The sequence below is a fragment of the Lolium perenne genome, chromosome 1 (genome assembly GCF_019359855.2).
Source record: "Lolium perenne isolate Kyuss_39 chromosome 1, Kyuss_2.0, whole genome shotgun sequence".
NCBI classification, from domain to species: domain Eukaryota; kingdom Viridiplantae; phylum Streptophyta; class Magnoliopsida; order Poales; family Poaceae; genus Lolium; species Lolium perenne.
Window position 1 is genome coordinate 238,728,150 of NC_067244.2, and position 22,614 is coordinate 238,750,763.

The 22,614-nt window shown below is 41.6% G+C and overlaps 2 protein-coding genes and 1 long non-coding RNA gene across 3 annotated transcripts; 2 read left to right on the forward strand and 1 right to left on the reverse strand.

Moving 5' to 3' along the window:
- Nucleotides 1–3,033: 3,033 nt before the first annotated feature.
- On the reverse strand, nucleotides 3,034–6,274 carry LOC127318631 (uncharacterized). Its single transcript, XR_007862059.2, has 5 exons — nucleotides 5,954–6,274; nucleotides 5,354–5,427; nucleotides 4,358–4,577; nucleotides 4,136–4,265; nucleotides 3,034–3,998 (listed from the first exon to the last, which is right to left on the reverse strand). It is a non-coding gene; the product is annotated as an uncharacterized lncRNA (long non-coding RNA).
- Nucleotides 6,275–7,045: 771 nt separating this feature from the next.
- LOC127324790 (E3 ubiquitin-protein ligase KEG) lies at nucleotides 7,046–13,651 on the forward strand. Its single transcript, XM_051352261.2, has 12 exons — nucleotides 7,046–7,196; nucleotides 7,272–7,337; nucleotides 7,455–7,623; nucleotides 7,760–7,897; nucleotides 8,256–8,398; nucleotides 8,689–8,775; nucleotides 8,890–9,012; nucleotides 9,986–10,135; nucleotides 11,008–11,109; nucleotides 12,533–12,706; nucleotides 12,797–12,876; nucleotides 13,273–13,651. The coding sequence occupies exons 3-12, from the start codon at nucleotides 7,473–7,475 to the stop codon at nucleotides 13,361–13,363; spliced, it is 1,239 nt and encodes a 412-aa protein (XP_051208221.1). The 5' UTR covers nucleotides 7,046–7,196; nucleotides 7,272–7,337; nucleotides 7,455–7,472; the 3' UTR covers nucleotides 13,364–13,651.
- Nucleotides 13,652–13,875: 224 nt separating this feature from the next.
- LOC127324806 (uncharacterized) lies at nucleotides 13,876–15,798 on the forward strand. The gene is made up of 3 exons (XM_051352262.2): nucleotides 13,876–14,708; nucleotides 14,875–15,050; nucleotides 15,136–15,798. Exons 1-3 carry the CDS (start codon nucleotides 14,604–14,606, stop codon nucleotides 15,197–15,199), a joined length of 345 nt encoding a protein of 114 aa, XP_051208222.1. The 5' UTR covers nucleotides 13,876–14,603; the 3' UTR covers nucleotides 15,200–15,798.
- The last annotated feature ends 6,816 nt before the right edge of the window (nucleotides 15,799–22,614 follow it).

The following is a 22,614-nucleotide window of genomic DNA, read 5'->3' on the forward strand; positions in this document are numbered from 1 at the left end:
AGTGCTGCTGAATTGTTCAGTTTTAGCTTCTTTAATATGCTCCTGCATAGTAATTGGTTCACTAATAGTACTCCGTATTTTGTTCTCGAGCGCGTAGTTACTTTTGTTTCTACTAGTATAATTGCCCGTGCATTGCTACGGGTACTCAAATTTTATTTCTCAACGTACATATATAATTCACAACTCACTATAAAAATTTAAAACAAATTAAGGATATCATAATGTACTACAACATGATAATACCGTAGGGAATAACAAGACAACATTGTTGTGCATGTGTGGTTCCAAGTTCTAGGCTTCTTGTTACTCTTTCGCGGTAAGTCCCACACCTCTGTTCTGAGCCATTATAACTGTCAACTCAACAATCTCTTCTTTTGAATTTATTATTGTCTCACAAAATGAGTGTTGCAAATACATATATATTGGAAGGAACACTTATTTTCTGATTAATTCAGACACCAGTTTAATATTCATAGTTAAATGCTCATGGGTCGCCACTGGAAATCAAGACATGGAGAAAAATGATTTCATCTTGTCGTTCATCACAAGCACAGTGACTTGTAGCTTTTTGATACACCATCCCGTACAATATCATTTCTATCCTTCTCACTAACCTTCAGAGGAGGTGAGGACTAACAACATGTGTTCTTTCTATCCTTATTACCCTTTTTCGTCCATGTTGTATTAGTGGTACTTTTATTGTGTAAGTGTGTCAATAACAAGAATTACTTTGTTAGTCCTAAATCGGTGCCGATTCAAAAATTGATACACCATCATGTAAAATGTCATTTCTATCCCGCTCACTAACCTTCCCAGGAGGTGAGGACTAACAACATGTGTTCTTTCTATCCTTATTAGTCATTACCCTTTTTCGCCCATATCATATTGGCGGTACTTTTATTGTGTAAGTATGTCAATAACAAGAATTACTTTGTTAATCCTAAATTGGTGCCGATTCAAAAATTGAATGCGGAATGTGAAGCAGCAAGAAATAAATATAGTGTCTCACTTTTTTGTACACTTGATTCTAATAAGAAAATATTATATAAGTAGCATATACAAATCCACATTGGCATTTTCGAACAATGCATACAATAGTATGTTCTAAAACCATTATTCCTCATTTCTCTTTTCCCGTAAGTGGCATTTGTATTGTAACTCCTCTTTTTGTAGGGTAGGCAGAAGATTTATCAGATGGCTTGATCAAACACTTGAGCTTTCTTGCGCCATAAAACTAAAAGCACATGCATAGGAAAGACTGGCCACACTTATATAAGTGCCTACTTTTTCTTCGCCAAATAAACCAGCAAACATCGATGTTTTTCCAAAAGTATGTGTAGACCACTTTCTGACCAAAACTCTTTGTGACTACCATTGAGTTTAACCAAGAGTTTTCATTGTCAGGGCAATTATATTCCACCATTATATAAGCTCAACCACAAGTACGGTGTATAGTTGGGTGAAAAACAAATGATGCATGCCCCTAAACACACGCGCACATATCATCGCTCCCCAGTCCCCACTCTAGAGCTTCACTTTGACCGTCAGTCTTCCCCTACCTCCTCGCGCCCAGTGAGAAGACCGTCCACCTCCCCTACCTGCGCACTATATTTCACATAATCCTAGAAAATAATCTTTAATTCCATAGGCTTTCACTCTTATTGCATCAAATCAAGGGTAGAGAACCGACATTGAATCAGTACGAGGCAGTGATTCATATAGGGAGAGGCATTTATCTTCTAATAAGTAATCAATTCAAGCAACCATGATTTCATCTTGCTCTTTCTCAACGGTAGGTAATATAGCCCACTTCTATGCATAGACAGAATGTGAACATAAATCAAAAGAGAAAAAGGAAACGAAAGACGTACATATCTCCTTCCTCACTCGTTCCCCTCACTCACATCACTCCCAGGCTCCTCAACTCCACCGCTCCATGGTCCCCTTCACTCTCCCATAGTCCATCCACGCATATATCTGTTCCCATCATCAACCGTCATCTCCCGCTGCGTCGAACCGACAGCTCCAACCAGCAGCGCCAGCGTGAATCCGGCCTCCACAAGCAGTTTGCCTGGGACGCCGAGGGCCAGGCGTGCGCTGCCTGAACAACTCCCTCCCCTCTCTCATGTCCGCCTCCGCCGACAAGCTGGTACCCTCCCCCGGGGCTGATGACACTGATCCCGACGGTGCCACCGTCGCTATGGCCGCAGGCAAGCTCCATTGTCTCCACCAGCGCCACTGGTTTTTCTGGTCGCATCCTCCGAGAACCCACGGCCGACGACGGCCACCTGCGGCCATAACCCCTGCCCCACACCTCCTCTCCAGCCCGGTCCATCATCTCCAGAGAAGGTAAATCCTCCTTTTTTTTCTATATTTTCTTTTTTTTGTTGTCAGAAGGATGATCAGGATGTACGTTTGTGCTTACAAGAGGATAAATGGAGTTTGCTTGTATGCAATTTGAAGCTTTGGATGCTTGTATGTGCCTTACGTAACTACCTACACTATCTTTTATCAATTACTTCTGTAAGTATGAAATCTAGATCAGGTGATTATTGGAAACAGTCAATCACCACATGAGAGTACTTAGTTTGTGTAGTTGCAGTATTAAACTAAAATGTGTCCCTCATTTTGAAAGAGACGAGAACGTGCCCTGGTATATTGAGCAGTTATTTAGAAGGAACATCAAGACCAAACTTTCTCAGAATGTTGCCAATGAAATTCATGACAAAAAGGAAGAGCCCTATATGCAATCCTTGAGGATTCTTGCAAGTGAAAAGATCCCAGAGAAGTTTGGAGATTATCATGTCATACTACGGTATGCAAACTTTATCAGTTGTCCAGAAACTATTTTGTATGCTTTGTCTAAATAACTGGGAGATATTTTACACCTCAACTGGTAAGAAGTTAGATGTATTCTGATTTTTCCTTGAAGATGAACTTGAACTAACTGCTACCTTCACTTATGCAAGATAAGAGGATTCAGCATATAAAAGGCAAAAGTGATTTTCCTGAATATGCTGAAATGTCGTCAAGATTGTGCTGTTGTGGCCATTGTGAAGGTATGACATGGCTATTGTTTGTAAATAATTGATGTGGATAAATATGTCCAAAGTGTCTCATAATGTTCGCATACCCTTCCATTTCTAGCTCTAAAATAGGATTGTAGTGTCACACTATAATGTTGTCTGCTTACAAGGGTCTTGATGATCTATCCACTTCTACCAAATCTTAAAGGTATATTATCGGTTGGAGCAAATAACAATATGGCTACAAAGGCCTGTTTTTTCAGGTGATGAATTATAATCTTATATCATTTATTACTTGGAATTCTAAATCATTGGTAAACAGTTCATAATTTATTTGTAGAGAATCATTTGTTATTTGCTGTCTTGTTCATGTTTAGGGTCAGCTATATACCATTATCATGATATATTATTTCCATGAAGGAGTCTTCCCATCTAGCAAATATATACCCAGAAAGTTCAGAACTTTTGAAGATGACCATAAGGTGCACACAGACTCTCTGACCCACTTTCTTAAGGGTAATCTGTTATTTACTTCCTACACTGTAATTTGATGCAACTTCATTGCATATACGAATATCGGAATATGAGTGTGTAATAACTCCATTTCATATCTAATATGATACCTAGGATCAAGCATATAAAATGGACACGATGAAGTAGAATTCATAAATAAGCATCTTTTCTGATTTTAAAGTATTACCTAGGATCGCAAGTGACACAGGATACTGGAAAATGTACGATCCAGTCTCATCTGACATCCGCGAGGCTTCATGTTGCCCCTTTGACAACTTCTTCAAAAGAAGCTTAGCTTGCTGCTTGTAGAACTCAGAATCCTTCTGATCCCACCCGTTATCCAGCCCTTCTTCCAGTGGAAGGACATCAGTGACACGCGCTATCATTGTAAGCTTCACCATTTTGCGAAGAACACCAGAAACTACTATAGACCATATACTTGATAGTCAATAGAGACACCTGCATGTTAAACAGGGAATAAGTGCTTCAGAAGTAGTCTAGCTTCAGCTTATTGCTTGATGCATTAAGCACAACATATATAAAAATTCTAGTTAGTTGAAAAAACAAGTGTAGCCAACAACAGCCTGATGTCGTACCTTTTCATATCTCTTGAAAGCCTTGGCAGAATTGTCATCTTAAATACTTAAATCATGCATTTAATTCTTCTTTCTTCTTGGCTGCTTCATACCTCTCGGCGTTGCTTTTCAAATCCCAAGTTTCTTTCTCCTTAGAAAGAGAAACACCCACTTCAACACATGATCAACATCAGCAACAAAGATAGATGTGTAGATAATAAAGTAGTTAATCACCAAAATTACCTTGTCGAAGAAAACAGGCTCCACTTCGTAGTGGACAGTGGAAGAGGAACCACAATAAGAACTGCATCAATATTTGATACACTCAGTAGGACTGCTTGGTATGGGTAGAGAAACATGAATTTCCCAGTCAGGGATGGAGGCCTTGCTAATATAGATAATTGTTCGGGTTTGTACTCCATATTGGAGGACATCAAGTAGTGAGAGTGCTAAACATAATAACCTGCAAAATCATGTCATTGGCATAAAGCAGCTGTACAGATGTATGATTGAACACTGATAGACAATATTGTTCGAACAGTAGATGCTGAACCACAGATGCAGAGGTAATAACAATGTTTGAACAGTAATAAGGCTCAAGTTACTTTGAGATCACACATATAATTACTCTCTACAAACATAAAAAACGACCAAGTACTTATTCGCTACTAAGCAACCTGGATTGGTTGCAAACCCATTTCATTGCATTGAACCCTATAATTCGTCTAACAACACAATCTAGTTGCTCTACCTATACATAGGATCACTTAATATTGGTTTGTACTGTGACGCAACCAAGGTGATAATAAAATGCACAATGCAAACATATTTGACAATATTTAATAATCTGGAACCCAAATGGTGCACTAATCTGTGAAAGTGAAACATTAAAAAACACTGTAAATACCACCACAAAGTAACCAAAAATTTAAACTAAACCTAGGTTATCTGATGACCTATGTTTGCAATAGAAATGTTAAACCTTGAGGCTAATGGCGAAGTATAACCCATCGTCTAGTTATGAACCCTGTGAGATCAAAGCTTCAGAGGCATGACGGTGGCACGAATCATGTCCAAGATTTATCCAAATTAGGAGCATGTTCTAATATTAGTACTACCCCTAATCCTAAGGTAAAAATATCATTCTTGGACTTGTTCTACTTTAGATGGCGTAGATATATTAAGATCTTTGGAAAATCCCAATTATACAAAAATAATTCAAAGGTATAGGATACTCACAACACACTTGTATTTACACATGAGATCTTGTGCCTTGGGAGTCTCTGCTTCATATCCATTTCAGTCAGGAGGCACTGATAGTAACACAGAGATCAAAATCAAATTAACCAAGATATACTGGTATGATAAGATATATGCAGAAACATGAACACGTCTTTGTTCTAGAGGCGGCCAACACTTTAGTTTCCATAATTAGATTGAATTTTGGAATTGGTTCCCCAATTGCATCTACGAAACTGATGGCCACATCATACATATATGAATATTTTTTTAGAAGTTGCAGTGGATGTATGATAACTCCAAAAAAGGGGGATTGACTGGATCATATGCATTGAGGTTCATTTTGGTAAATTTTGCACCAGTAAACTCTAGGCCAAATAATATGGGAGATAGCTTCGAATGTGCGTGCCACTATTCTCTTACCCGAGTGATGACAAAAGTACACTTTAATCATCACATAAGATAGTTATGGGCCATAGCTTAGCACGTAAAAGAAAAATACAATATGCCAACAGTATATCCAAATCAATCGAGCTAATGGTCTTGAAAAGATATCAAACAAAGTGGTTTTTGAAAACAATATGCCAATAGTATACGCACCAGGAATTTCTCATGCGAATGCACTACCCGTGTCTGTTTTCACATGCTCGTCGACGACCCCATTAATTTCCAAACACAATTCACCTAGCTAGCATCAGACCCATGCTTGGATGGCTCGTGGATGGAAATCACTTGGATGTCTCCCTTGCTAGGATCGGATCGGTGGTGAGATAGAAATGACAATGGAGCACTGGGCTGACCTCCCCTTCTCTTCTAGGATCCGTAGCTAGCACACAATTGAAATATCGGATGCGTCGGCTGCCTCCATGCCTGGTGGACACCACTCTTCCCTCCGCTGGCTGCTATGGCCCTTCTTTGTTCATGTACTCTAATTCATACCCTAATCACAGAAAAATCAACCAAAATTTTCATACATGATTCAGATCAAAAGGCAATCACGGAAGCAAGTCGGAAGCAAAGGAGTACATAAAAACCTACCACAACCATGAACAAGAAAGGGAATTAATACACAAAAAACATGCCTGATCCAAATCCTCCATGGCTGGATGCGGGCTATCCATGGCTTCATTTGGCATGTCCTTGGACAGGTTTGTTAGCGCCGCGGTTGGAGGGGACAGGAGGCTTGGCCGTCGAGGTGGAGGGCACGGATGAGATCGCAGGGTCGAGGACGACGAGGGTGGCTACTCCCTTCCCGCTGGCCACCGCATACAGGGCAGGACATTCCTTCAGGTGAGATCACAGGGGAGGAGCTGGACGGACCATGTCGACGTTGACCTGGTGATGCCGCCGTATACGACCTACAGCTGCAACGTCGGGAGGAACCCGGGGGTTCCATTCCTCCCGTCGGAGGTGGTAGGCGGCCGTCGGAGGCCGTCGGAGATCGACCGAACGGATGTGGGGAAAACCTAGAGGTGATTCTATTTTGTGTTCTCTCGCTGGTAGGAAGAGGGAAAAAGTAACCGAGTAGTACATGAAACTGGGCCAGGCCCATAAGAAGGCGACAGACGAAGCGGGGCGATTGATCCACCAAGCGAACGACGAACGACGAAACGTATCGGCAGAATACGGAACAAGTTCCTCCTTTTTAAGTAGTGTAGATATCGTCTCCGTGATGAGCTTTGGATGTCAGATAGGGGGGCCCAGTTGCAGCGGCTGGATCCGGCTCCCTTCCATTCCACTCCCCACTCTCCTTCTCCACTCCGACGAAACCCTCCCGCCCCTCCGCTTCAAACTCGCTCCCACTCCGCCGCCATGGCGCGGCCCAGCCACGAATTCGCCTACGGTAAGCGCCCCCTCTCCCTCCGCCGCCCAATGCCCTAGCCGTAACTCACTCGGCCGTCTCCGCCTCTCCCTGCAGCTGACGGGACGCCGGAGTTGCAGCTCCTCGGCGCGGCGACCTCGGGCGACCTCGCCCTCCTCGAGCGTACGCTTCTGCTCCTCTCCCACCTCTCCCCGTTCTGTCCTTGGCGTGTGCGCGCCGGCCCCGATTTTCTTTTTTATATTTGATTTGGGGGGCCGATCGACCCGTACGTGCGCGCAGAGATGGCGAGGCAGCTCGATGGCGGGCGCGGCCGCCTCGCGGAGGCGGTGGAAGCCGTTACAGATCACGGCGCGGGGGCGCTGCACCTCGCCGCCGCGAGCAGCAGGGCGGAAGTGCGAGTTCCTGGTCGAGGATGTCCGGGTGAATGTGGATGCTCTTGACACTGCCGGTCTGTCTGCTCTCTCAGTTTTTTTTTTACACAAACATGCTACCGTTATATAGGAAGCCTGAATCTATCCACATAAAGCTTAATTTTTTTGTTCTGATGTAAATGCACACGCTTCCTTCCGCGGCGTTCCTGACAGGTAGAACACCTCTTGTTTGGGCAATTACTTGTGGAGATGGGCACATGGATATTGTCAGGTATCTTCTTGATCAGGGTGCCAATCCAGAGAATGTCGACATTAAAGGGTTTACTCCTCTCCATGAGGCCGCCAAGATAGGTACAATTCTCTACTATCTCTTGCTCTCTCTTGGTTATTATTCCTGTGCATTGCACTCTCGCCATTACTGGATGAAGAGAGACAAAACGGATTGCAATTCTGGGAGATAGCTTTACATACTTGTGCTAATAGAGTAGAAAATACTACTGTAATAAATATTTATTTTTTTGGCATAATGCAATATCACAAATTGTTCATCTGTGATCTTTGCACACCCATGCATGTAGTGGTCTATGCCTTTGGTTCGTGTCACAGCTCAATTGATACACACAAGAACTGAAGTGGAACATAGAAGAATTTCTAACAAAAATAATTTTCATGTTTCTAATTATATTTACATTCCAAATGTCTGATTCAGGGCACTGTGAAGTAGTAGAACTCTTGCTATCTAGAGGCACTTTTGTCGATCCATTTTCTACTTATCATGGGACACCGTTGCATGTTGCCGCTAAACATAAGCAGGATGGCGCCATGAAGATTTTGTTGGATCACCATGCAGATGTAAGTTCCATTATACGTTTCTTTATGTAGTTTTCTCACGGTTGTATTTGATAATCTTGTGCTGTCTGCTTTCACCATTTCTCACATCTGTATTTTGCTGTTCTACATTTTCCTTATCTCTCTTTTGCAATGCTGCACCAACTGCCCTCTCTTTTTTTTCCCAGTCACTATGGTTCATTGTCACAGTGACATGGTTCCATCTAATTGTGAATAGTTCCATTATTTTTTATTTATGTATCTGATATTTTTCATTAATCTGGTGCGCTAATTACTTTCTTCTCTTTTATTAGCGCAACAGGATTCTAAAAAATTTATATTCACCTCTCATGATTGCTATCAATAGCCACTCAGTGAAATGCGTGAACCTACTGCTAGAGGTACCACTCCATTTTATGCGTTAAAATGGCAATCTATCCCACAGTCTAGCAAAGATGTGGACATATAAATTGTGAAAAATATTACTCAGAGGAGATGATTCTCTTATATGATAGGCTGGTGCCGACGTGAATGGTATTCGTGGTTCGACCCCCTTGCATGCTGCTGCCATAAATGGCCTAACTGACATCTTCAAGCCCCTATTGGATGCTGGTGCAGATCCCAATGTTCGAAATGAAGTAAGTTTTGTGTTCTACCGGTGTACTATATTTTAATCACATTGTGGTTGGTTGTTTATACATGTGGATGTAACATTAAATAACTAAGCATTGTTCATCCTTAAACTTTGGTAACATGAGTCCCATAATGAGTTGTATGTAACTGGTAGTTAATTCAGGTTTGGTGCACTAATATAAACTCAGTTATGAAAACTTGTAATAGTGACATGAAACTGTAATACTACGATTTCACCCCTTCTGATATTTTTTCTAAAGCAGCACCTTTTCATTTTCTTGAAGATCAATCTCTTGTAACGACAGCATATCAAAATTCTTAGTTACTACAATTTTCAAAGAAATAATTTTGGTTGATCTATCCTTCCAATTTTAAATGCCTTTTCCTCCATTGTAATTTGAATTTGTGATAGGGGAAGATGTCTTAGTTTTTAGTCTCGATATAGTATGTCTTCTACATAATACCTTGGCACTTACAACAACAACCAAAAGACATGAAAAGGTAAAAATAAACAACAGCAGCAACAACACCACCACCAACAACTTTAGTCCCAAGCAAGTTCGTGTAGTATAGATATGAAACCCAACAAAAACCAAACAGACCAAATGGCATTAAAAGGTAAAAATAAATGGTAATATATCACTAGTAATAAAAGATACTATTAAAATTGCAACTAATGAAAAATTATTTAGGAACTCGCTGCCTGTTTTTTAGATAATGGATGAGTTAATCTCCTGACCTCTGCATCTAGGATGCACACAACCAATAGTTTACGATGAAAGGGAGTTGCTGGGTTGTTGGAGACATTGATACTGCCTTATGGATAAGGCCGAACTCATCTTATGGCCACTATTTGCCATGAATGGAGCACTATTGGTCAAATTCTTGTTTATACACCTTTGTATGTTGCTGAATTTCTGCTACTTTATTTCTCCTACAAATACATTGATGAGATTCAACTTTGTCTTTTCTTACCAGTATGGTCTCAGGCCAATACAACACGCGGCATATTCTGGTACACGCAAAGGTGTAGAGATCCTGTTTGAAGTTACTTCTCGTATTCCAGCTATACATGATTGGAGCATTGATGGAATAATTAGTCATGTAAAGTCACAGCCCAAGTTGGAGGTATGATCAAGGACATTATTGGCATATCAGAATATATTTACTTATGTGGTGTAGTCCCAAGTAAAAATACCAAGATAAAGAAGAAAAAAAGATTTATTTGCGGCAATAGATGTCTTCCACATACAACTAGAAAAAGTAATTTTTTGAATGTCAGTTCCAATAAAACGTACTTAAAATATGGAAGGAAAGACTTCTTTTTCCATAGTACATGCTTATTCTTTTTCCAGCGGCAATGAGCATCCGAAACCAAAGGGTGGAGCTTATGAAGAAGAATTGCTCTATCAATCACCATCTACTTTGCATATATCTTCTTAACTTTTTTCAAATTCAAAAGTTCAGTACCTTCCTACAAATTAGTGGATTAGGAGGGATGGGTCTTATTTTATGTAGAAAAATGAAAAGCTGGGCAATCTTTGAATGAAACTGTTTTGGTAAGAAACTTTATATTCATCTCTCATACTGTAAAGGCTGTTCATCTTGTATTTTTCGTGAAATCTTGTTTGGCCACTTTTGAACTATAAAACTTCTATTTTGACACTAGAGGACATTCCCTGTTTTTGGTGTCTCATTCAAAATTGTGATGCACCATAAAAGTTTCATGAAAATAAAATACGAAAGCAAAGGTGGATACAATGAGATCCTGTGGGGCATGTATGGCAAATGTAACCGTGCAAATTAGCTTGGGGGTTTTTGGATTGATGTGGTACCTGAATTTCTGCTTGTTTAAGGTAAGTCGGTAACATGCAATTGTATCAAATAAGTGAAATTATAGCACGCTTAGGCTTAAATATGAAAACATTTCTATACCTTAAGTTCTTTGCACATAAATGTCAGCAATCTCATCGTCGTTTAATTTTGGTTTAAAATTTCAGGATCTCCCTTTGTATAAAATGTCAAGAGCTGAGTTGAAAGAAGAAGGACACAAAGCTTTGCATAAAGGGGATTTCAATGCTGCAATAGAATTCTATAACATGGTATGCTATTGCTCTTTCTGTGGTCCTGAAGTTAATTTCTTTGCCCTATTATTGTTGTCTCATTTGTATAAATTGCACTGGATTACATCACTATCTGATATTTTTCTGCATGCTCGTGCAAACTATACATGACTTTATCATATTTTCCTACTTTTTTTTAATGTTGTATTTCTCGATGTAAGGAGAGGAGTGAAAGTGTGATCGGTTAATTGTATTGCATACGCCAAGGGACAAATATGTATCTCAAGGCTCATCTGCTCATGGACACTCAAAACCATGGCTGAAAGTGTACAGGCACTTATACCCTTTACAGTATTCACGCTTGTGAGTTATGGCTTGATGTTGTGCCAGCACAGATAAACCTACAGGCCTGCATAATGGAGTTGCTTTTGAGCTTGTCATCGCTGGAGTGATTGCCTGTCTTGTAAGGTCTTAATTTTTTTTTCATTTATAGACTATAGTACAAATTTATTTTGATATAGAAATGACAAAATGAACTATACTCCGTGGAGTAAGTGTGATTTTGGGATCCTGCTTGCATCTATGAACACTGAGCACTGGACAGTGGCCTGATAGCACAACGGTGGAATCAATGAGCATTTGGGTCCCTGGCACAAACCTACACTCGTCACGCCTCTGTGCTATGACTATCACCACGTGTGGAAACCATCCGAGCATATTTCCTTAATTAAGACGGTCCTTCATTGAGACCATGGTGAATCATGATCACCGTTTTCATCAAAGTGGCTTTAGTTTGGGAATTGAGTGATGTTGGGCTTTGTTTGTTAATCTATGTAAGCTACAAAGATTAGAACATAAATGAAAAATAGTATACCATGTGATATATTTTTTTTTTTTGAGCTGATACCATGTGATATATCGTTTAGGATGAGAACATAATCAAAAGTTATATCCTGTTAGTTCTTCATGGCTAAATTTAGGATTCGAATTTGTACTCCTTGCTATAAGGGGAAGTTAAAGTTTGTCGTGGAATGATGAAAATTATGGGAAAATGTGATTCTCCTAGCAGATGATTTGCTTCTTTATGCCTCTGCTATACAAAATCTCCTAGCCTTTTCTTATATTTTTTGGGTGTATTTCCAAATCTTTGCTTGTATGTTCGGATAGGGTTTAAACGTTTTAGCTTGGGAACAGAGAAACTCTTCTCACTTCTTGACATACACATCAACAGCCTTGGTTAATTAGCTGCTTGTTGGAACAGTTTTGGCTTAAACTGTTTGTACTTTTTGAAGAGACACCTCTGTATGTAACTTATCTCGCCATTCATGATATAAGCTGTTCTTTGTTTGGTACTAAGTGTTTGTCATTCATATACTCACCTAGTTTTTGTCCTAGAAATGCGAGGATTATATGTAGATTCGTCAGAAAATATGTTACTGATCATTTGATTTATGGGCTGTAGGCTATGCTTGTTGATCCGGAAAACATTGATTCAAACTTGTTGGGCACTAGGGGTTTGTGCCGGCTTCTACTGGGAAATGGAGAGGGTGCTCTAAATGATGCCCATCTTTGCAGGGCAATAAGACCTGATGCAGATTCATGCTGGCTGCAGGGCTACTCACATTTGCAACTAAAGGTGACACAGAATCAAGATTTGGCACTTGTTTAAATCTTGTGGCTAAACCTTTTTGGGGATCCGCTCAACCCCCTCTCTCTTCATTCTTAGGAGTACGAAAAGGCATGCGACACATTTCTGGACGGTCTCAAACTGAAGCCATGTTTTGTTGGAATCGAGAAGGGGTTAAGGTAACCTACTTGATCTACTTCAGCGCATGCTTTCTTAAAAGTCCACTTTGTTGTGATATCTAGTAGTATTTTGTGGCATCAGTTCAGTGATTCAGTTAGCATGGCAATGTACATACAGAGTTACGTAGCGCGTCGAAACTTCAGAAAGGCAAACAAATAAATGGCCTTGTATTTACCAAAAAAGAAACATGAAGAGGATATGCTGTCTTTGTACTCTAAATCATATGGATCCAATCACATATTTGCATGGAATTCTGTTTACTACGTATGTACATACATCAATAATATGGACAATGTTTGTGTTTCATTTGCCTATTTGGCCTATTTCCACAAGAATTACTTACTGGTGGAAATGCATTCAGATGCTTTGCTGATCGTACTATCTGGAACGTGCAGGCAAGCTCTGAGTTTATTGAAAGACTCTCACGCTGACAAGAAGAACGGCATAGAGGGGCGATATCGTGAAGCACGTCTTTTCCTTTGGTGAGATCAATTTGACTAATAACAAGTCTGACGCCTTGGCTCTTGTGACAAATCGCCTGCTGCGTGCGCGCTGAAGAAGGTGGTGCTTGATGCCCTGTAGGTTCATTTTGTGTAGTCTGCGGCTGCAACCCTGAACATTTGGCCGGTCATGGATACTGACTGTGTAGTGCTAGAAAGCAGAAGCTGTTGCGCTCTGAGGTGACATGGTTGTGATGATTCATCTGGGTATGAGTACATCTTTTTTAGGGTAAAGAGAGCTCTATTAATTATATAGAAAAGGGTATTACAATCTTGGAAGATGTGTACATAGCCATTAGGTGCCGCTGCCTTGTTCTGAATCCCATTTGACATAATTCATGAGCTACCCTATTATCTGCTCCCTTCACATGGCGCCATTGCACCTTATCCAGTTAGGAGAAATACACAAGATCTCCTCAATCGTTGGTGACCAAGCCACTCGGTTCCTCGATGGGTTCTTCAGGGCTCGTATAATCCCCTCATTGTCTTACTGACTATGGCTGGCATTTGCACTAAATCTGTGGAGATTTCAATTCTCTCAAGTACTGCGTGAGCCTCTACCTCAGTGGCACGTCGCCGCTGTGAGATCCTTTCCTGGCTAGTGTAGAGAACCAATCCCCTACAGTCTCTATGAACTACGCTGATGGCTGCATCTCCAGATTCAGTAAAAAAAGCCCCTTTTCGCCCAGCCCTCTGCGGGTGCAGTCCACCCTTTCGGCATTGTATCAGCAGTGAATCTCCGTTGCGCGATGACTTCTTCAGTGAACATTGGCTTTGCCCTTGCCATCTGCCCGTTGTCGGACGGGCAACAGTTCCGCGCTGTAGCATAAGAGGAACTCCACCGATTCCTTAACTGAGGCTTCTCCTTTATCATGTATCGCATCATTCCTCTCAACATGATCGTATATTATACTCTGGTGATGCTTGCATAATCTTGTTTCTTCAAAAAAAAAAATATGTGCGCTTCTTTTTTTTGGCGGCATGGTATGTGGTATTGAGTTTGTTCGAATCAATGTTCCCTGGAAGAAACACTCGAGTCGGTCTTGAGTAGACTCCTTGGTCCGTACGTCCTGTCCTAGACAGAGTCTAGCAGGATACCTAGACGGATCGGCTAACAAACAGACGTGGGTGCAGACGGGCTGTTTCACCCTCCGTGATTTTAGGATCCTGATGTTACAAATCTCCACGTCAGCGCGTAAGTTTTGCCAGGGAACACAAAGAGATCGATGGCGTCGCCGGCGATCCGCTCCGCGGGAGCGCTCCGCCACCGGCTTCCGCGTCTCCTCTCCTCCGCCACCACCCGCTCCCCCTCATACTCCACCAAGGTCAAAGTGCGTACTCTTCGCATCATCTTCTTGATCATTCTACCATCTTCTCAATGCAAAACCCCGATGCATTATGCATGCTACTCCGATCAGCCGGCCGGCGATCGTTCTCTGCCTTCTCTGTTTTGGGATCACTACGTTTTCAGACCCTTTGCTTTGCGTGTCTGATCAGGGGCGTCGATTTGACAAGGAGACACTGGCTAGCGCGAAGAGGCTCGAGGAGGGTGCCAATTCCAGGGAACAGCACACCAAGGGCGAGGAGGAACAGTATGCCAAGATAGACTCGCCTGCTTGGATTTCGCTCTCAAAGAAGTGTTGGACTTCCATACACATCGGAGGCAGAGATCTGTAAGTGTTCATTACAGCCTCTACCTAGCTACGTGATGCATATGTATATGTGATCTCGTTTGCTGATTCTTCGTTTGTGTTGCAGGGAGATGACGGGTGCAGTTTCGTTCCTATGGGATATAGCAGACAAGATTATGGACTCCAAGTAGCAAGGTGTATACATGCTTTCTTGTTTTCATTAACAGTTCGATGAAGCTTAACTACAATGGCCGCCAAATTAATTAAGCATTTGCGCTGCACTCTCCCTCTCGCCAAGGTGTCGGTTGAGGGGTGGAGGTTTGGCTGACATCGACATGTTCATTTTTTCGATAATGGATGATTTTATTACTCAGAAAATATTACACCCGTCCTGCATAGGTAGGATGCACATAACAACAAGATGCTATGTAGTACAAAGATTTTTCGACATGTTCATACTATGTAGTACAAAGATTGATTGATTACCCGCAAAAAAAAGATATGATTGATACATGTCAGTTTCATCAGCAACAAAATGTTTTATTTAAGGATGAGACGGCCGTTTGTTGATGACACCATGTATATTCTAGAGAAGTACATGTTGTTCGTTGGGACATCAAAATATCAAATGCTGCTAGTAACACATTAGCGGATGACATTTGTGTGTTGGCCGTGATCTCCTTTTGTTGAGAAATACTTTAGGATGTCCATGTTTAAAAATAAAATAGGGTTTGTGGTACGGTCTATCCCCTTCCCTATGCGCTCTTTGGTGCTGCCGCTTACAATTCGCGTATCCGAGGATAGGGATCTTCTTATATTGTCTTCTCAAAGAGTCCACCTCTTATACAATATAATTTCTAGTATTTTATGTACTACATTTTAGGATATAATACATATTAAATTACCAACCACAATATAATTTGTCCCTTAGCGGTGCCTACCCACTGAGTTCATGGAACATACATGGTATCTACCCATTGGATGGGTTGTATATCCCTTAGCGGTGTCTACCCATTGGCTGCTGAAAGACCAAGGATGTCGCCTAGAGGAGGGGGGGGGGGGGGGGGGGTTGAATAGGCGGTTTAAAAACTTTTATCTAGGAGGCTTGAACAAGTGCGGAATAAAACTAAGTTTTACTTGTCAAGCACAAAGCCTATAAACTATGGTTTGCCTATGTGCACCAACAACCTATGCTAAGCAAGATAAGCAACAAGGTGATAGCAATATGTGCTTACTCTTCTCGATCAAGAGGGCTCTTTTGGAGACTTTGAAGCTCAAGGACATGACAACGCTTGAAACAAATGCTTTGTTTTGGCACCTTCGTCTTCCTTTCTAACATTAGTAAATTCGAGCTAATGGGACCAGTTTTGAATTGCCTAGAGGGTGAAGAAGTCACATCATCTGAGGTTTGTTGCACGTGTAAGTACATCATGTTACATATCTATTTTAAGATAAGCTAAATGCCTAAACTAAACAATTTTATATTAAGCATGTGCTCAAGGCGGTTGTTGTTTCAGCCAATCAGAGTAAGCTGCTTTGTCCTGCATGAAAGCAGTAGCCTCTGCAGACTTACTTCCTTGAGCAGGTAGCATCACATAGTGGGGATCTGTGCCATAAAGAGCTTTGAAAGTAGTGCCCAATGAGGTGTGGTAAGAGGAATTGTACCAGAATTCGTCCATGGATAGAGCATCAAGCACGAAGGATATCACAAAATAAAGTGCATACGTAAAGAAGATCGGGTTGTGAAGTAACCGAGGCACTCGGAGACGACGATGTCTCTCGAAGTTCACACCCTTGCGGATGCTACTCTCCGTTGAAGCGGTGTGGAGGCAAAAGGCACTCCAATTGCCACAAAGGCCACCGTATTCTCCTCGAGCCTTCCCACCAAAAGGGAAAACCTTGATCCACTAAGGTACCCTTGAGGGTGGTCACCGAACCCGGACAAGCTTGAGGAATTCCAAGCAACAAGCTTGAGGCAAACTCCACAACAATTGGAGGCTCCCAAGTACACCGCCACAACCGTCTACAAGGTCACCAAGGCTACAACGCCACAAACGGCTACAAGGCCACAAAGACAACAAGGCCACAAAGGCAACAACTCCACAAAAGCTACCACGCCACAAATGCTACCATATGCCACAAAGGCAACAACGCCACAAAGTCCTCCTAGCCGTCCAGGGTTCCAAGAACCCAAGAGGTAATACCAACGAACTCTCACGAGAACGAATCTTCGTAGAGAACTCAAACTGATGCACCTAATGCAATGGCAAGAATACCACTAAGATGCCCAAGTCCTTCACTCGCAAATTTCAACAAAGCTGCAAAAGCTATTGGAGGAATAAAGGAAGAAGAACAACAAGATGGATGAACACCAAAAATCTCTCCAAGAACTAGATCTAGGGATTCCCTCACAAAGGGAGGAATTTGATTGGTAGAGTAGTAGATCTAGGTCTCCTCTTTCTTTTGTCAAAAAGATGCAACACGATTTGAAAGGGGGAGAAAAGATATCAAGCTCTCAAGATAAATAACAATGGAAGAGAGAAAGGGAGGAAATCCACAAAGGACTCCAAGATCTAGATCTAGAAAGCTTCCCTCACTAGAAGGGGATTTTGATTGGTAGGATTGTAGATCTAGATCGCCTCTCTCTTTTCCCTCTAAAATATGCAAGAATCATGTAGGGATTGAGGAGATAGAAAGCTGAGCAAGAACTTGCCAAAAGGATGGGGAACCATTCGGGAAGAAAGGCCCCTTAAATAGGTTACCACAAATCCAACTGTTATGTGCAGTGCGGGGGGGATGTTTGGGGGGTCCAGGGGCGGATAATCTGTCCTGCCCTTAAAATCATGTTTGCCAGCCTGCAGAAATAGGGGCCGGACGAAAAATCCATCTAGGGGCCGGTTAATCAGCCCCCCCCCCCCCCCCCAGCCGCGAGACCGACCGAAAACTGAAACAACCATAACTTAAGCACCCGGACTCGATTTTAATGATCTTGGGCTCGTTTTGAAGCTAGCAACAAGCTCTACAAGATCATTCTAGGAACCATCATAGTCCAACAAAGGAAGACAAAAATAAATGAAGAGAGGTTTAATATGATGAGAAGAGACATACCGATAAGACCTTCAAACTCGAAAACGCAACAAGTGATACATGCGGAATCCATTTTCGATGAGCTAGAACTTGTCATGGGGATGATCAAAAGCTCTAAAACTTCACATGAATAAGAACCAAGAACAACCAAGAAACATGATGCAAAGCGTGTAAGGGTTTAAGCTCTGTACGAACGATACAACCAAGTGACTCATTCGAGAGCCCTTTTGATAGAATGGCCAACTATCCTACACACCCGGTCTCCCAACAACATGAGACGGGTAAGAGAAGAAACCTATCAAGAACAAACCTTGACCTTGCGAATTCCACTCGAGATTTACGATGACGATCTTGACTGCTTGAAGATAGAACACCTTTCTTGATTGTGCTTGCATGATGAAGTCTTGTGCATTGCTTCCCCATAAACCATGATGGGAGAGATTCTTCTTCAGCATATCTTCATGTTATTCGTGCCTTGGTTCCGTTGGAGTGCCCGAGGGGGCGGATAATCTGGGTTTATTTACCCTGGAAGTCCCCTCCCCCAGAACTTCAGGCCTGCTGAGCAACTGCAGAAGGGGTGAAGATTCGGCCACCCTCGGATATTGGCAACTTCCGGTGGCGGATGGAAATTATGTCTGGCCCTTATACTGTAAGATGGCACACACGTCTTATTCGTGGTGAAGGGCAGGCCGGATGTAAATCACATCCGGACCACAATTTTTGGCCAAACTTCTGGCCAAGAAAAACGTTGTGGGTCTGTGCAGAACAGAGGGCGGATGAAAATCACCTCCGGGCCCAAACTTCCGGCCAAAGTTCCGCTCGAGCAACCACCTCTTGAAACCCTTGGAGTGCAGTGGCCAGAACATCCGCCAGCTTGGGGGCCGGATTACCTGGCCTGGAGAGAATTCCAGCTTCTTCAGTTCGTCCTCAAAATAAACCACTTCCGCCGTCTTCATTCTTCATATTGTTGATGTCTTGAAGATGTGCATGATAACTCGCTCCTTCTTCTTCTTCTTCAAGACATACTTGGCACTCGATCTTCTTCATTTGCTTCTTCTTGCAACCTTGAAACCAACATATGGTTTAAGCATTGCCTATGGACAAAACCTATAAGAGAAACTCAATGCAACCATTAGTCCATAGATATTATCATCAATTATTAAAACCACAAATGGAGGCTCCATGTTCTTTCAGCTGGGTTGTATATCTACTTCCCTGACTAAGTGAGCTAGACTCGGTTCTTTGATTTTAATAATATTGATTAAATACTATATATGTTTCATATTCTATATACTCGGCCAAACTTTGCAAAGTTTGACTTTCAGAAAGCATAAACGCAAGGTATTGTGTGATAGGGAGTATAATATATGAAAGTTTACTTCCTTCCTCAATTTTTAAATAATTAGAGTTAGTTTGGAAAGAACCAAAAAACACTCACATAGACAGAGTAGGGTCTCATGTCTTTAGGGGTTAGCTAAAAATCCTTACATAAATCTAAGTCAAGTGTAGATGGTACAAGTTTATCACAAATATACACATAAGTAAGTTAGTTTTGACAAAACTATGTGTGTTGACGCCGATGAATAATCCTGAGAAGTACCATCCATTGGAGGAGGAGGAACAACCTAGCTAGAATTTTTTAAGGCTACAACAACCTAGCAATGCTTGCCCTTCCGCTTCATTTCATCATTTTCTCATCAGGATATGCCGAATTACTGGGATGGGCATTGAGCCATTTCGTTTATGTTGAATACCAATTTATCCTTTTTGTTCGGAAAAAAGGAACAAATTGTCGAGAAAATTAAATGTGAACATAGGGCACATTCACATAAATTGTATTTATATAAAACTTTTGTACTTCATTATAATCTGTTTTTATCAAACCATCTTCACTATTATATATTATTGCTATTTAATTAAAATATCGACCCATAAAACATACTGATAAGTACTAATTATGGTATTATTGGGCATACATTTTTTAACATGTACCATTCTGCCGAATTTAAAATGTTCTACTTAATTATGTTATTTTCTGTTTCCCGACATTGTCCCTCGAAAATACCTTAGATAGACTCCTCTTATCTTTAATAAAAAAGGAAGGAAGAACCATATATATACACAAATTTATTTGTGATGCATGCTGACATAAAATATTGCATATTATGTACACAGATCTCTCTATATATTTGTGCGTGTGTGTAAATATCCTTAGGTATCTTGGTAGGGATATATAAATTTATCGTGTAACAAATGTGTTGACAAGGGTTTTTAGTTTATTTCTAGGTATAATGTCATATCATTTTTTTATTTTAGTAAACTAATATAAAATTGTTGAGTAAATAAGGTGTTTATATGGAGATTTTCGTTGGCATGTTGTTTTGCTGGTTTTGTAGTGGTTAAATGTTTCTTCATCTTCCAGTACTTCTTAAGCTATATGATCAAAGGATTATAATGATCATTAATTCATTATTAAGTCACCAATTATTGCCAAGTAATACAAATGTGACATTGGGGGAGGGAATTGATCCACTATAAACCACGTATGTTAGAATTGTAGGATAACGTTGCATAGAAAACAAACATTTTCCTACGGCGAACACGCAATCCAAGCCAAGATGCAATCTAGAAGACGGTAGCAACGAGGGGATTATCGAGTCTCACCCTTGAATAGATTCCAAAGCCTACAACATGAGGCTCTTGTTGCTGCGATAGACGTTCACTTGCCGCTTGCAAAAGCGCGTAGAAGATCTTGATCACCGGCGCCACGAACGGGCAGCACCTCCGTACTCGGTCACACGTTCGGTTGTTGATGAAGACGACGTCCACCTCCCGTTCCAGCGGGCAGCGGAAGTAGTAGCTCCTCTTGAATCCGACAGCACGACGGCGTGGTGTCGGTGGCGGTGGAGCTTCGCTTAAGCACGCGGGAGCTATGGAGGAGAGGGGGCGGCTAGGGTTTGGGAGGGGGTGGCCGGCCACTTGGGGGGGTGCGGCCAGGTGGTGGTCTTGGGGTGGCCGGCCCCCTCCCCTTGGCCCCTCATTATATAGGTGGAAGCCCCAAGTGTTGGACTACAAGTCTCCGAATAAGACCCGAACCCAAAACCTTCCATATGATAGGGAAACCTACCCAAGCTAGGACTCCCACTAGAGGTGGGAGTTCCACCTTCCATGGAGGGGGTGGCCGGCCCCCCTTGGGGGAGTCCACTTGGGACTCCTCCCCCTCTAGGGTTGGCCGGCCATGGAGGTGGAGTCCCTCCGGGACTCCACCTTCCTTGGTGGTTTCTTCCGGACTTTACTAGAACCTTCTAGAACCTTCCATAGAACCTTCCGCATCATTTTAATTCACATAAAATGACATCCTATATATGAATCTTATTCTCCGGACCATTCCGGAACTCCTCGTGATGTCCGGGATCTCATCCAGGACTCCGAACAAATATTCGAACTCCATTCCATATTCAAGTTCTACCATTTCAACATCCAACTTTAAGTGTGTCACCCTACGGTTCACGAACTATGCGGACATGGTTGAGAACTCACTCCGACCAATAACCAATAGCGGGATCTGGAGATCCATAATGGCTCCCACATATTCAACGATGACTTTAGTGATCGAATGAACCATTCACATACGATACCAATTCCCTTTGTCACGCGATATTTTACTTGTCCGAGGTTTGATCTTCGGTATCACTCTATACCTTGTTCAACCTCGTCTCCTGACAAGTACTCTTTACTCGTACTGTGGTATGTGGTCTCTTATGAACTTATTCATATGCTTGCAAGACATTAGATGACATTCCACCGAGAGGGCCCAGAGTATATCTATCCGTCATCGGGATGGACAAATCCCACTGTTGATCCATATGCTTCAACTCATACTTTCCGGATACTTAATCCCACCTTTATAACCACCCATTTACGCAGTGGCGTTTGGTGTAATCAAAGTACCTTTCCGGTATAAGTGATTTACATGATCTCATGGTCATAAGGACTAGGTAACTATGTATCGAAAGCTTATAGCAAATAACTTAATGACGAGATCTTATGCTACGCTTAATTGGGTGTGTCCATTACATCATTCATACAATGACATAACCTTGTTATTAATAACATCCAATGTTCATGATTATGAAACTAATCATCCATTAATCAACAAGCTAGTTAAGAGGCATACTAGGGACTATTTGTTTGTCTACATATCACACATGTACTAATGTTTCGGTTAATACAATTATAGCATGATATATAAACATTTATCATAAACATAAAGATATAAATAATAACCACTTTATTATTGCCTCTAGGGCATATCTCCTTCAGTCTCCCACTTGCACTAGAGTCAATAATCTAGATTACATTGTAATATACCTAACACCCATGGCATTCTGGTGTTGGTCATGCTTTTCCCTAGGGAGAGCTTTAGTCAACGGATCTGCTACATTCAGATCAGTGTGTACTTTGCAAATCTTTACTTCTCCATCTTCGATGTACTCGCGAATCGAGTGGTAACACAGCT